At 38.7% G+C, this 13,472-nt stretch overlaps 3 protein-coding genes and 1 long non-coding RNA gene across 7 annotated transcripts; 2 read left to right on the forward strand and 2 right to left on the reverse strand.

Annotated features, from left to right (window-relative positions):
* Positions 1-42: 42 nt before the first annotated feature.
* On the reverse strand, positions 43-6,154 carry LOC116920146 (venom dipeptidyl peptidase 4). Its single transcript, XM_045172068.1, is given in 16 exon segments — positions 43-277; positions 341-367; positions 369-553; positions 619-779; positions 846-1,040; positions 1,104-1,291; positions 1,366-1,585; positions 1,647-2,057; positions 2,451-2,572; positions 2,696-2,865; positions 2,931-3,141; positions 3,143-3,196; positions 3,267-3,341; positions 3,410-3,504; positions 3,571-3,841; positions 6,016-6,154. Coding segments are annotated over 16 exon segments (2,553 nt in total). The 5' UTR covers positions 6,070-6,154; the 3' UTR covers positions 43-163.
* Positions 2,057-4,303, forward strand: LOC116920179. The gene is made up of 4 exons (XR_004392261.2): positions 2,057-2,341; positions 2,406-2,592; positions 2,674-3,190; positions 4,088-4,303. It is a non-coding gene; the product is annotated as an uncharacterized LOC116920179 (long non-coding RNA).
* A 1,172-nt stretch (positions 6,155-7,326) lies between the features above and the next one.
* Positions 7,327-8,055, reverse strand: LOC116920161 (baculoviral IAP repeat-containing protein 5). The gene is made up of 4 exons (XM_032926256.2): positions 7,912-8,055; positions 7,740-7,849; positions 7,567-7,684; positions 7,327-7,506 (listed from the first exon to the last, which is right to left on the reverse strand). The coding sequence occupies exons 1-4, from the start codon at positions 8,053-8,055 to the stop codon at positions 7,396-7,398; spliced, it is 483 nt and encodes a 160-aa protein (XP_032782147.1). The 3' UTR covers positions 7,327-7,395.
* Positions 8,056-8,108: 53 nt separating this feature from the next.
* Positions 8,109-13,437, forward strand: LOC116920144 (DNA repair and recombination protein RAD54B). 4 transcript variants are annotated; one of them, XM_045172060.1, is made up of 23 exons: positions 8,109-8,245; positions 8,381-8,591; positions 8,665-8,865; positions 8,941-9,169; positions 9,243-9,342; positions 9,416-9,520; positions 9,577-9,716; positions 9,795-9,980; positions 10,056-10,155; positions 10,249-10,353; positions 10,427-10,684; positions 10,746-10,948; positions 11,015-11,162; positions 11,217-11,381; positions 11,442-11,565; positions 11,637-11,842; positions 11,921-12,073; positions 12,133-12,333; positions 12,395-12,521; positions 12,581-12,740; positions 12,822-12,948; positions 13,018-13,254; positions 13,333-13,437. In XM_045172060.1, the coding sequence occupies exons 3-23, from the start codon at positions 8,802-8,804 to the stop codon at positions 13,405-13,407; spliced, it is 3,213 nt and encodes a 1,070-aa protein (XP_045027995.1). In that variant the 5' UTR covers positions 8,109-8,245; positions 8,381-8,591; positions 8,665-8,801; the 3' UTR covers positions 13,408-13,437. The 4 variants fall into 4 exon arrangements, with proteins under 4 accessions (XP_045027995.1, XP_045027998.1, XP_045027997.1 ...); XM_045172063.1 differs by having other exon boundaries at positions 10,749-10,948; XM_045172062.1 differs by having other exon boundaries at positions 8,673-8,865.
* The last annotated feature ends 35 nt before the right edge of the window (positions 13,438-13,472 follow it).

Below are 13,472 nucleotides of genomic sequence, written 5' to 3' on the forward strand. Positions count from 1 at the left end.
GCACTCCTTGACTTGCGGAGTATATAACTACCAGACGTGATATCATGTGAAAAACTCAAAAGTTTTTGTGTATTATGCTGATTGTACAAACAAAATAAGAGTAGTTATACCCGGCAATAAATGACATCATTGCTCGCGGGTTCAAAGATAAAAGAAAAATATTTTAACCCCATACTTCGTTCTCAATCTCAAAACAGTCAGTCATAAGGAATGTTCCTAATGAATGGTAAAGGTGCTTCTTAAAGGTGTTAATACTGTGGTTTTCATCTGTATAGCTCTGTCGGGATAAAGAAAGTAATTTTCAGCTTTCATATCCAAAATTGCTTCCTTGGTTTCTTACCTGTTGTCTAAAAAGAACATCAGCACCCTTCTAGGGATTTTGCCAACATCAGGGACTGTTGGTAATGAACGTTATCATCTGCTGTTCCATGTATCAGATAAAACTGCTTTCCTCTAAAGTTTTCTGGGTATTTGCATACATCACCATCTTGATAAGATTTTAAGTTGTCCTCTGCAGTTGGAAGACCCATGTATCTTTCGGTATAGATAGAATCTTTTGGCAAGTAAGTTAATTAATTGTATGGTAATTCTTATAGATTTCAGTATTAAACAATGTACCATAGTAGATCCAGTTGGTGACTGGTGCAACTGACATGCCACACTTGAAAACATTTTCTTTATCTTGAACTAATGCAGAAGCTGTGGCATAACCACCATAACTCCAACCCCAAATGGCAGTACGATTTCCATCCACAAATGGTAAATTTTCCTTCAAGAACCTTATCAAACAGATAACTAATGGTTAAAACAAACTATCTATAATGATAGCATAATGCAACTCTTACTTTGTCACTTTAATTTGATCTTGAATTTCAACAGTGCCCATACGCCGATAAATTTCGTGAAGCATTTTATCTCCTTGGTAACCAGATCCTCTACCATCAATCAAAGCATAAATGACTCCTCTAGAGGTGGACAGATGATAGCCCCAATCAACACGGTAACGATCTGAGACTTGTTGCGAATTCGGACCCCCATACCTATACATAATATTTTCATTAGATGCTTGGAGAGGATGGCACCTCAGAATCCTAATGACTTACACATAAACTAGCATAGGATATTGGGAAGCTCTGTTCCTATTAAGAGATGGTGGCAGCAACAGCTTGACTTGGGCAAAGTAATTACCGTCCAGCGGCACTTGCATAGTCAATGGTCTTGGAAGAGATTTCTGCGCGAGTCTATCACGTAGAACATCGTTGTTTGACACAAGAAAAACTTCCCTGTCCGTCTGTTAATTAAAAAAGAGGTATTTAGAAAATTAAACATAAGCATTAAATTCTAATATTATTCTATTTGTCTTACAGCTGCCTCTTTGATGACAGACCTAGGAGCATTAGGACCATCACAACCGTGGACGTAATAACCCATTTCGGTACTGAATTCGATCGTATTGTACGTGCATTCCTTCAAATCAGCATTAAAAGTGCCACAAGTGACGCATACAACGTCGCCCACTGCGCCAGTGCTCACTTTGTACATATGGCGGACTGCTGGCTTGTCTGTTGCTGTGCCTATGAAGTACCTATAAATGCAACACAAAACTGTATCAGAGTTTGGAACCTTGGAAGAATTTGCGTATTTACGCCGTATGGTTTGGTTCATCCCAGCCAAGGATCTCCGTAACTTCCCACCGTCCACTGGAAAGGGCGCGTGATTGCTTCGTGTCACGGTCATAAAGGACCAAGTGTTTGAAATTACCCACATCATTCATCTGATCAACTGGTAGTATAATGAGGAAATTGCGGCCATCGGCTGAAAATTTCGGTGGTGAGTATTGATCAACCCATCCTTTAGGCTCGCTAATCTCGTACTCCTATTAAAGCAAAAGTGTTTGATAGAAAATTTAAATATTGTTTTTGTTGAGGCTTACCGTTTGGCAAATTCCTGCTGTGATGTTGCAAAAGGAAAGAAGAGAGACGTTTTGATGACGATTTAACCAGGCAATCATCACCTCATCGTCTGTGGCCCAAGCAACAGTGGTAAAATAATGATCCCTATTTCAGTGAAAAACGAGAACATCAGTATGTCTCGTTTTTAATCAAATTGTCTTTTTAAATCAGTAAAAGTCATGCTAGTCTGTTAGAACAATGTCGACACTAACGTGGTGGCCAGGATATCGGGTGGATTCAGCGTTTGAATAGTCAAAGAAGTCGAGGATATATCCATAACCGAAAGGGTTACTTTGGGATTGGTGCGTCCGGCCTGCGTGAATTAGATATAGGCGAAAACCAAGAGTTATAAAACCATCACCCCTCAACCATTCAAATAAAAGTGTGAGGTAATTAAAGTAAGTGAACACAAGCTTCATTATGTGAATGTTAAAATTCCGTTTCCATCCCAAGGTCCGTTAGCCAGCAGAAATTCAACTTTGCAGTGTTTCAACTAACTTTTGTCTGAACTCTTCGGGAATTGGAATGAGACCCTTGCTGAAATGCGGTCCGCTATGGACTGATCCATCCTTATGCAGATCGACGCTCCATATGGCCACTGTTGGATTAGGACGACCGGGCTGAACATGTCGAGCATATTGTAAGGACGTGATAAAAACTAATTTGTTGTCTTCCTCACGTCTTCTGCTGCCCTTGTCTTAAAATTTTTATGTAAAAATAGGGGAGGGAACATCCAACCATACCTTAGGATAGCGGATGGCATTGGTAACTGGATACTGGTCTTTAATTGAACCAGCCTCTCCATAAACTGAGAACTCCATGTGGTCGACTTGACGATCATCAAAAGAGGCGAATACCATGCGAGCTCCGCTGTTGGCAATCCAAATAGCGTTGTCTTGACTCAGTACCTCCTCTGCAACTCACGAAAGAGTCACAACGATGTAAAAATACGACAAAAAAGAAATGTGCACGACTAACCTTCATAAACCCAATCAGGGACGCCATTGAACACGGCCTCGTGTTCGCCGTCAGTGGTGAGGCGAACATCAGGTACTGTAGAGTCTGGAGTCTGCCGGAAATAGATATCATTGGCGTACACATAAATTATATTATTTTCTTTCTTGTTCCATGTGGCGTAACGCATTTGCGGCTGAGGTTCGTCTGGACGAGGTCTTAGCGGATAAACAATTTTCCCTTTCCAAGTCGATGATGGAATAGCGAGCCAAACTCGAATACCGGTAAGACTGTGAACATATTACGTCATTTAATGTGGCAATTCCACTTTATTGCTCATTAAAACAAAAGTAACAATACCGATTTAATGTCGAAACCGTAGAGCACGTATTTTCGATCATACGAAAACTTGTAGGTAACTGCCCCCAATTGCGCCTGACGAAAGAAACACAGTCTAGAGTAAGAAGCTCCCACAAATTGAGTAACATTTTCTAAAACCTTACCACAATTTCTGGTTTCACCATCACCGTCGCCGTTGAAGTTTTGACGTCATAAATGTTGATGCCGTACTGTGCAGTTCTGTAGCCAAATTCGTGATCTGCACGAAAAAAAGATTCTAATAAGCATATAAGAAGCTTATAGGACCTGAGATTTGTTAGCGAACCTGAAATCCATGTTCCGTTGAACGATTCAGCATAAAATTTTCCACTCAAAACTTCGTCCAGCGTAAAACCTTCTTGCTGTCTGGCAGAAGGTTTCGCCTCGGTGAAAGCAACATTTCCGTAAACGCTCGCCAATACAATGGCGACAGCGACTCCTACCAAACCCATGGTTGTAACGAATATGACAAGGAATCGGCGATGACGACGGTTTTGATAGTCGCTGGTGCTATGGACGGCCGAGTCCTGGTTTGCCGACGCGTCTTCCAATAAGCCCTTGACGTACCCAAAAATTCGAGAATTAGTAACACAGCTATTGTGTAGTGCGTGTTGATATCTTAAGTAGGATCAGCGATATCGGTAATGTTTTATGAGGAGGTAGTAAGATACTAGGCGATATTTGAAGACTATAGAACAAACAAACAAGTTTGGACTTTCTCCACCTGATTAAATAGTTAAAAGATAATTTTCTAATTCTTTTTCTTTTTCAAACCCACCAATAAACTCCCCGATTTTCTCTAGACAATTTTCCCTGGAGGACGGGAACAGAACGCCTCCCATTTTCGAAAAGAGAAAATAATGCCTGGAAAAAAATGTAGAAAAAAAAACACCCTTCTTCGGTCAAAAATACCATCAGCATATACTTTCACTTTCGGGAGATCTCTGCATGGTTCAATTATGACCTGTATATTCACGTACTCGTACCTGCCTCAGCTCGCAATCCTAGGAAGAAAGGGCCAAAGGCAGGAAGAAAGCTCTTTCGTGTCTTCATTTTAAATGATTTATGATTTTTTTTTCCTTGTTTTTAATAGGTTGGGAGGTCATTCTTGTCTACAATTTATCTGTTCTTGACCCCATTCCCAATAGGAGGCTAGAGAAAGGAGCATCCTCAACTGTGAGACAAAAAAAATAAAACCACGCATCTTGAAAGATGCATCTAAACTAAACCTACATGTGTTGAATGAAAGGCACTAAAATGCTTGTTCGGTTAAAACCGGTTAAATCTAATAAATCCACATTTTTCTCTGGCTCTATTTCTATTATAGCCAGTGACCTTGGAAGGCGCGCATCCGCTCGCGTCCATTCACTGTGTACCCATCGGATGACTGGAAACAAATCCCACTTATAACTCATCCAAAATGAAGTCAGTAAAGATAAAAACGAGACTTGTCTAAACGGATGTTTGAATCACCTCGAGAGCTTCTCGATCGTCCTCTCGTAGCCCAACAAGCTGGAAGGACAGTTTTACAGATTCGATCGCTTTCACAGCTTTGTGATGAAACTACAAAGTTGTGTTTACTCTTCACACACGGCACCGAACGCAGACTGGCAAACCTTGGCGGACCGAACACACAAACAAATAAGGGACACAGACTTAGTGATGATGTAGCTTGCGAGGCAGTCTCGGCCCGACTGAATTCAACCTTCTTTTGCTGGCCTCCCCGTACCTTCCACTTCTTTCTACCTCCACCGTCTCCGCCTTTCCCCACAACTCGAAACCCATCCCTTGATGAACTCGAGCTAAAACCTGTATTGTCTGCGCGTCGAGCATTGGTCCGTCTTCAGTGTCGATTACCATCCCAAATGACGTGCCATTATCATCAAGCTACCTACCTTTGTCTTGAGCCAGATTATTTACACTAACCTTGAGGATGAATGCAAAAAAAAAAAAAAAAAAAGAACCAGGTAACAATGGCCTCTGTCTATCTCCCCACTCCCCCCCAGCTTACTTTTCTCCAGGGTCGTGCTTTTTGTTTATCATTCCGTGTAGCCATTTTTTGACAGTTTCAAGTTGACTTTTGTTTCCAGGAAAAGCTGCAAGGGGAACTTCAACTTCCATGTCAAAAACCTGGCGTGATGAATTTCGTCAGCGGTTAATTCGACGTAAAATCATCGAAGCTCAACGGTAGTAAGTTATCAAACTTTCCTTTGTGATCACCTCGCTTAAAACGTGACTAGGGATTTAAATGACATTAGCATTCTATTCGAATACGTCAAGCTGCGCAGCTTTATGTAACGTAGCTGACACGAATCGCCTACAGTCAACGTCCGTCAAAGTTTTTTTAGGCAAAGGTTCTTTGTGGTGCAACCAATTGAAATTAGCACAGGGCTAAATTAACAAACAAATCGCGTGATAAATCCCATTTTGAACAAGTGTTGCACTTACGAAACACGACAAATCCATTTTGAGTGAACTTATTTCCAGTTCGTTTGTAGATCATCTAGATATGAATTGTTAGGTGTGACTAGCGTAACGCACATGAATTTGTTGCTTTCACACTTGTAATGTAACAGCTGTGTGTTTTTTGTGAAACTCCTCCTCCTCGTTTTGTGTGAAAGTGATATTTCGGTTTCACGATCATATTCACTATAGTTCCTTACATTTTTTTGTTTTACAATGGAATCAACTGCAATACTACAACAAAAGAAATGGGAAATTTTAGACTTACAATGCTCAAGCACAAATCCTTCTTTGATCTTTTGTTTTGAATCACGCTGGGCATGATGCTACTGTCCTACGAGTTTCTCTGAAACTAGGTTAAGCGAAAACACGTAGAGAGGCAAACCTCTTAGCTGAGAGCATCTCCCTGAATGTATCCGTTCTAGGAAAATGATTACTTTTTGGGGCGTTGCGGAAGGGAGGATACCCGAGATGTATGGAATCATTTGGCATATCCGTCCTTGAGAATGCAAATGGATTTTTAAACAGTGTTTCTGGGTCTAGGCGTGCAGATATAATATTTTTTAATGGCTTGCTTTTTACCGCAGTTTGTGTACCCATCCCAACCGGTTATGGAAATTGTAGTATTTAAAATAAGTCAGCATTTTCTGATAACCTCAATATTTTTGAGTGGTGGGAAGTTTTGAGACGTGTCCTGGTTTCGAAATTTCTCGAATGAGATGAGGTTAGACAAGGATGTAGTGCATTGTCTGCTACTTTTTATATTATAATAAAGTATTAAGGAAACTATAAATTGTCGGCTATTAGGTAAAAAGGTTGAACTAGCAAATGCCTATTTGATTTTTAATATGTTCGGCCTTGAAACATCCACGGTCACCATACAAAAAGTAAAGGAAATACAGCCAATAATAACACGGTGTTTAAAAACCATTATGATAAGCATTTTTACTTCTGTGGAACTTGTGCAATCTGCGTTTACGGACTTGTTGTCATGTTTAGGTAGAGGCGAGTCTGTAAGATCCAAGGACAAACGTTTATTGATATGTTATGTATGCGACACGGGACTGACGAATGTTTATGTATTGGCGTGCCTGGAATTTCTTATGCGACACAGTTTATTGACCCATTCTTTTGGTAAATTAATCATAACTGCTTAACTATAAGCTTCCAGCCTAGTTTGTTGCATCATTTGGAGCCATGGATGTGGAGTCAGCTTAGTGCGAATGTATGTCAGGCTGCCAAAAACAGGGTATTCAATGGACAACTTAGAATGTATGATAGGTCGGACGCAATGGTTTTGTACACTATAGTATATTTTCCCTAAAAAAAAATCCTCTTATCTCGTTTTCGTCTGAAAAATCTTTAAATTATTGTGCCATGGCCTAGTTTTTAATTTTTATTTCCTTGTTTAAATTCTTAGTATTAAACTAGTTTTGCTGTGCTTTAACAGCTAATGGAGCATAAGTGTCTAGGAGAACAACTTGAGACCCTAGAGTCTTACATATTCAAATAAAGTAACAGGGGGAAAAAAAAAGGTAGTGAAATAGGATGAGAAATTGTTTGCATAAACCATATCACATTTAAGGCATAACGTACAGATTATATTTATTATTCGTAAGACGTACACAAATATGACAGATATCAAGGTTTAATCAGATATATCAAGGTTAATATGTTCCCCAAGAAGCTCACCAAGTTTTTTGCAGGTTTCTTTAGCTTGGGCTTTATACTGCTCCACTTGATGGTTTGATACTTTCTCCTAAAGGTAAAACATGCATTAAGAATCTTCAGAAATTCTCCTGATACAAAGAGTACTCACAATAAAGTTTGTTAAGCTTTTTTGGCACAGCTCCATCACCTCTCTGACTGTGCAATTATCTTGAACCTTCCCCAATTTGACATAGGGACATTGTGGGCAGAGTCTTTTATGCTCATCCCTGGACAAAGATGTAAGTTAATCAACAGACAGATAAAATTTGCTTCTCTTAATACTTTGGGATATCATCGGGCTCCCAGCCTTCAAAGTCTTTAAGGCAGACAAAGCACCTTACTAGGTCTGGCTGATCATCAGATCCACACCAAAAGAAGCCAGCTGTGGCCATCTGTCCAACCAAGCATACTAAATATATAAATTTTAATCCAGTTCGCTAAGTTTTGTGTTTACCTTTTCCGGCGTGCAGTTGCAATCTTTCAAGAAAGGCCATTGCCCATGTTTAAGAAAGGTTTGCAAACGATTCTCTTCATACACCATCTTTGCTAATACATTGACATTAATGTCTCCTAATTTCAATGTCAATTCAGTAGTCATTTAGTTTTAAAACGTTGTTATTACTCCTTAATTTCAGTAATAACTATTCAGTCTTCTTCTGCAACTTTCCCAACTGTTTTCTTTCACAATTCAAACGAAGTTTTGCAGCCAATCACGTCAGAAGAATCTTGGTTATTGCACCATCAACTGAGGTCTCACCAACTGTTTGCAACTGTTGCGCCGTAACTCCGTAAGTGAATTGAAAACTTACTTACGAAATTTATAAAGCTTTAGAATTATAAAAAAAATTTTTTTTTTTGGGAATGCTAGTCTACTTTATTTTACACCAATCGTTTCATATAATCGATTACCTTTTGTTTTTCAGACCAAGTCAATGCAAATCACAGATGGCAGAAGTGGTTTCGGTTCCTGGAGCTTTAAATAGTTTAAGGTTTGAGCCATAGATGTCTCCTCTAACAAAAAAGCAGGCGAGCGCGAATTCAGTCGTAAAAAGCATAAACTTCGAATAAAAAAGAAGTATTAATCGGAACATTTTCAGCCTGTTAACTATTAGTTGAAACCAAAAGGAATGTAAGGTATAAAAAATTAGCTGAGTAACTTGGTTTGCGTTTGGTTTGCGTTATTTTTTGTAACCCTTAAATATTATAGAGTTATAGACAACAGGGAATAAAGCTTTCAAAAGTACAAGAGAATCTATGGTCTAACCAGGCAGCTTAACATTTAAATCTGATTCAGAATTCTTACCTTAACTTGGAAATAAAACGAGAAGAAGGTATTTTTTGAACATGAGAAGATCACAGGCTCCTTCACAACTTGGTGCTAGACCAGCAGCAAAACGCTTCAGGATAAGTAATAGCAAATTTTACAAATGTGGTCTTAATGTACTCTAGTAACTCTTTTGTTAAATTCTTGCTCCCAATGTAGATGATGTCACAGGAGCTTCATTACTTAGTAGTGTTGCAAATTCTGGAAATATTGAATTGGAAAAAGCAGCCTGTACAACAAGATCTTCACAGAGTGTTTTAGAACTTCTGGAAAATAATAATAAAAATGTTGACACAAGTGTGTCAAACAGCAGCCAACAAAAGAACAATTGCCAGTCAATGTGTATTGAACTGAGCACAGAAAATCCCTCATCTGTAGAGTCAGTGAAGTATGTGGTTCTAAACTAACTAATTTAAAGCATACCAGTTATATATATTTATCATTCTGTTATCATGAACCAGGCAATACAGTGTGTTTTGGTGCCAAGCTTCTACAAAGAAAAATAAGAATTGGGAAGAAGAAGCTATTTTGGTTGTTAAGGACAGAGGAGTAACTCTGAAGGTGCAATCACATTATTATTAATCATGTGTTCACTTGCTTATTATATGACAGTAAAAATGTGTTTTCCTTTTAGAATATGGAGGGAAAGGAAATTGGCAAAGCAGCGGGATACAAACTTGCGCAGCTTCAAGACCTTGAATATGGAACTATTCTAAAAGTTGGTGGCCGTGAAGTTCTGGTAAGCACCTTCACCAGTTTAAGCAAAGTTTCGGACTGAATTTATCTTTTGTAAAGATCCAAGATCAAATTTTTGAATCCTTGATTTCATCTGAGACGAGTGTCGGTAAAATTTCCCGTGTAATCAACCCAAAAATAGATGTAAAGTCTTCCGGTACTTTAAATCACCCCCCATTCAAAAAAGCTCGGATCCAGAAGTAACACAATTATTTATAACATTTTTTCTTTAAAAAGGAAAATTTTTTGAAATTTAACTCAATTCAAATGTTACTTAGAAGTCAGGGTGTACCTCTAGAAGTAGAACACCCACCAGGACTGAGAAGTTCACAAGATGTCCTGGATCTTTTAGATAATAATCAGCAAAATGCTAATACCAGTTTGTCAAGTAAATGTAGTCCTGCAAAAAATTCATCATATCCGATCCAAAGTGCAATTGAGCAACCACTTTTGAAAGCCTTAAAGTATACTCTATCAATATTTGACTTTAATTTTAAAATTATCTGTATTTTTAATTAATTAATGAATTTTTTTTGTAGGCAGTATAATGTATTTTGGTGTAAAGCTTCAGCTAAAAAACATAAGAACTGGGAAGAAGAAGGTATTTTAACTGTGAAAGACAGAGGAGTAATTCTTAAGGTATTCCAATTTCACATTATCAATTATTCTTGTTAATATTCCAATTTCACATTATCAATTATTCTTGTTAATACCATCGCATTAACCATTCAGAGCATGGAAGGCAAAGAAATAAGTCGAGCAACAGGATTCAAATTTGCCCAGCTCCAAGAACTCGAACACGGGAACATATTAAAAGTTGGCGGCCGCGAAGTTCTTGTAAGTTTTTTTTGTAACTTAAAAATGTCGAAAAGGCTCGTCGTATTTCATCTTTCTTTTTTTTTTTTTTAAGATCCAAAATCAAATTATTGACTCCGTAAATATCAGTGGAAATTGTTCTAGTCCAATGCCATGTGGAACCCAATTACAAGCAGATGGGGCATCGTCTTTAGTAAATCCTCGTCCTCCAAACAAAGAATTTGTTTCGCCTTTTCTTCAAACCGGAAAGAAAGCCCCGAAGCTCAATTCTACTTCAAACGAAATCAAACCCAGATATAACCCTTCCCACCCTTCAGCCCTGGTAATGCCGAGACCTCCCGTCGATATCCAGGTTTGTTTCCGAATGAAAGTCTTTCAGTTTCTCGAATGTTTCATTTTTAATTTCTTCTAAGTGGAAAGAATCGCAGCGGGGTACGGTCATAGTCGACGTCGTTGTCGATCCCTTGCTAAGCAAGAATTTGCGTCCTCACCAGCGCGATGGTGTAGTTTTCTTGTACGAATGCTTGATGGGTTTCAAAACTCCAAACATGTATGGTGCTATCCTAGCCGATGAAATGGGATTGGGTAAAACACTGCAATGCATCACACTCATATGGTAATACCATCAGTTTATTACTTCTTCCTGTTACCTGCTCAAAATAATGAATATCCATGTCAATAGGATTCTTCTTCAGCAAGGCCCTTACAATGGACGTCCAACCATTCAGCGTGTTTTAATCATTACGCCATCAAGCCTAGTAAAAAACTGGGAAAAGGAATTTCGTCGTTGGTTAGGCAGAGAAAGGATAAACGTTTTTACTGCAGATCAGGTATCCGATTGCATTTGTTGAACTGTGGAAATATACAAATTTTTTTCATTGCAGCAAACTAGGCCAATAGAATTCTTGAAACGCCCGCTTTGTCCAGTCATGGTGGTTTCGTACGAAATGCTAGTCCGCTGCTTTGACGAAGTACAACAAGTTAATTTCGATCTTGTAGTCTGCGATGAAGGACATCGACTGAAAAATGCAGGCAATAAAACGTCGTCAGTAAGTTGAGTTTTAATTATCATTTTTGTTTTCATGCGATTAACTTTATTGCCATCTTAGTTGTTGTCACAACTAGACACGAACAGGAAAGTGCTATTGACTGGAACTCCTGTACAAAATGATTTGAAAGAGTTTTTCACGTTAGCCGATTTTGTCAATCCTGGCATTTTAGGAAGCCTGTCTGGTACTTAGTTTGACATAACTAGGCATATCGAGTACACTTCCAAATGATTTTTGTTATCTGTTTTGTTTCAGCATTCCGGCGAATCTATGAAGAGCCAATCGTCGCGCTTCAGCAACCTGAGTGCGACGAAGATACAAGAGAAATAGGTGAAGGCTGTGCATCTGAGCTAGCTCACCTAACATCGCAGTTCGTTCTACGTCGCACACAGGAAGTCATGAACGCTCATCTTCCTCCGAAAGTCGAGAGCGTCATCTTTTGTAAACCAACATATATTCAAGTAACGGATTTTATCCAAATTAAACATTTTAATCGTCTATTTTTTGCTTAAAGATTTCATGTTATCGCCCAATTTTAGATTGAGTTGTATCGCTCTTTGCTGGATTCGTCAGCTGTTCGCTCGATTCTGTCTTCAACACACTGCGGGAATAATCAGTTGTCCTTTATTCTGGCGTTACGCAAACTTTGCAATCACCCTACGTTGTTCACTACAACAACAAAACGATCAGAAGTATGCCCGAGTTCACTTGTTGCCAGTCACGCAAAATTTAATGTTAATGCTTGTAACAGGAGTCAAAGACAAACGAGGACGAGGAGTCGGACATTGAAGATTTTGAGTGCTCAAGTTTATTACAGACTAATTACAAAGAAAAAAATCCACAAATACAATCCCCTGACGCATCGGGAAAATTTGTAGTTACTTATGCCATAGTTGATTCTGTGATGAAAAATACCAAAGAAAAAATAATTTTGGTATCCTACTCAACAAAGGTATTCCTCTTAATTTACAAGTAGACAATATCTTCCATCCTTCCCATTTATTTGATTGCAGATGCTAGATCTATTTGGCGAGACTTGCACTGAGCGAAATTACAGCTTTCTCAGATTGGACGGGAGCACGCAAACCAGTTCACGAATGGGATTAGTTGATCGATTTAACGACCCTCACGGAACTGAACGTAATTAGGCTTGCCTTACAAGTGGTATTTAATTTTTTTAATTTTTCTTCGATTTGTAGGTATATTTTTGCTGAGCTCAAAGGCTGGTGGAGTTGGCTTGAATTTGATCGGAGCGTCTCGGCTAATACTTTATGATATCGATTGGAATCCAGCTAATGATATGCAAGCGATGGCTCGAGTTTGGCGAGAAGGGCAGAAGAGAAAAGTAAAAATTTATAGGTAATAACCAATAAGACTAGTTTCGAGTGTAATTGTTAATTAATTAATTTTTTTTTTCCGTTGCAATTTTGACCTCACTAGATTGCTCACAACAGGCACAATTGAAGAGAAAATCTTTCAACGTCAGATTCTCAAGCAAGGATTAAGCGGCACCATTGTTGATACCCGTGATTCCACGCAAGGCCATTTCACGAAAGAAGAACTTAAGGTTTGTGTATACTACATATGATCATGAAACATAATCATGGTTACATCATCGGCGGGCAATCGTCTTTAGGATCTGTTTACGCTCCGGGAAGATACTAATTGTGACACTCATGATCTCATCGATTGCCCTTGCACTCAGAAAGGACAGAATGAAACACTCCCTGGTTTAGACGACTACGACTTTGAAGATGAAAGGGAATGCCAGCTTGGTGCTCGTTCAAGCAAAAGGAATGAATTGCATAAAACCGTCGACCAACTTATGGATTGGGAGCATTTTGGGGTACCTTTCTCTGCAGGAAGTTTTGAGGTATAATTTCAAAGCAGTTGCGTAATAGATGCTTACGTTTTTATCTATTTAAATTAACCATTCACAATAATTACGCAGGATGTCTGTTTGGAATCGGCGCTTGAAGATATTTCTTTTGTTTTTCGATGCGCATCTGGGACTAATATGGATTAACTTATGATACACTATTCTCTGAAACGTTAACGTAAAACAAAATTTTGCTTTGTGTGATTTAAAGT

Source organism: Daphnia magna, linkage group LG4 (assembly GCF_020631705.1).
Source record: "Daphnia magna isolate NIES linkage group LG4, ASM2063170v1.1, whole genome shotgun sequence".
NCBI classification, from domain to species: domain Eukaryota; kingdom Metazoa; phylum Arthropoda; class Branchiopoda; order Diplostraca; family Daphniidae; genus Daphnia; species Daphnia magna.

What these genes read in the sequence shown, in the direction of transcription:
- LOC116920144 (XM_045172060.1), top strand. Translation starts at nt 8,802, where the DNA reads ATGAGAAGATCACAGGCTCCTTCACAACTTGGTGCTAGACCAGCAGCA. An exon ending in AAAAAAGCTCGGATCCAGAA is followed by an intron (nt 9,717 to 9,794) that starts GTAACACAATTA and finishes AATGTTACTTAG; the next exon opens with AAGTCAGGGTGTACCTCTAG. An exon ending in CAATGCATCACACTCATATG is followed by an intron (nt 10,949 to 11,014) that starts GTAATACCATCA and finishes CCATGTCAATAG; the next exon opens with GATTCTTCTTCAGCAAGGCC.
- LOC116920161 (XM_032926256.2), bottom strand. Translation starts at nt 8,055, where the DNA reads ATGACTACTGAATTGACATTGAAATTAGGAGACATTAATGTCAATGTA. An exon ending in GCAACTGCACGCCGGAAAAG is followed by an intron (nt 7,850 to 7,911) that starts GTAAACACAAAA and finishes TTGGTTGGACAG; the next exon opens with ATGGCCACAGCTGGCTTCTT. An exon ending in GAGCCCGATGATATCCCAAA is followed by an intron (nt 7,685 to 7,739) that starts GTATTAAGAGAA and finishes ATCTTTGTCCAG; the next exon opens with GGATGAGCATAAAAGACTCT.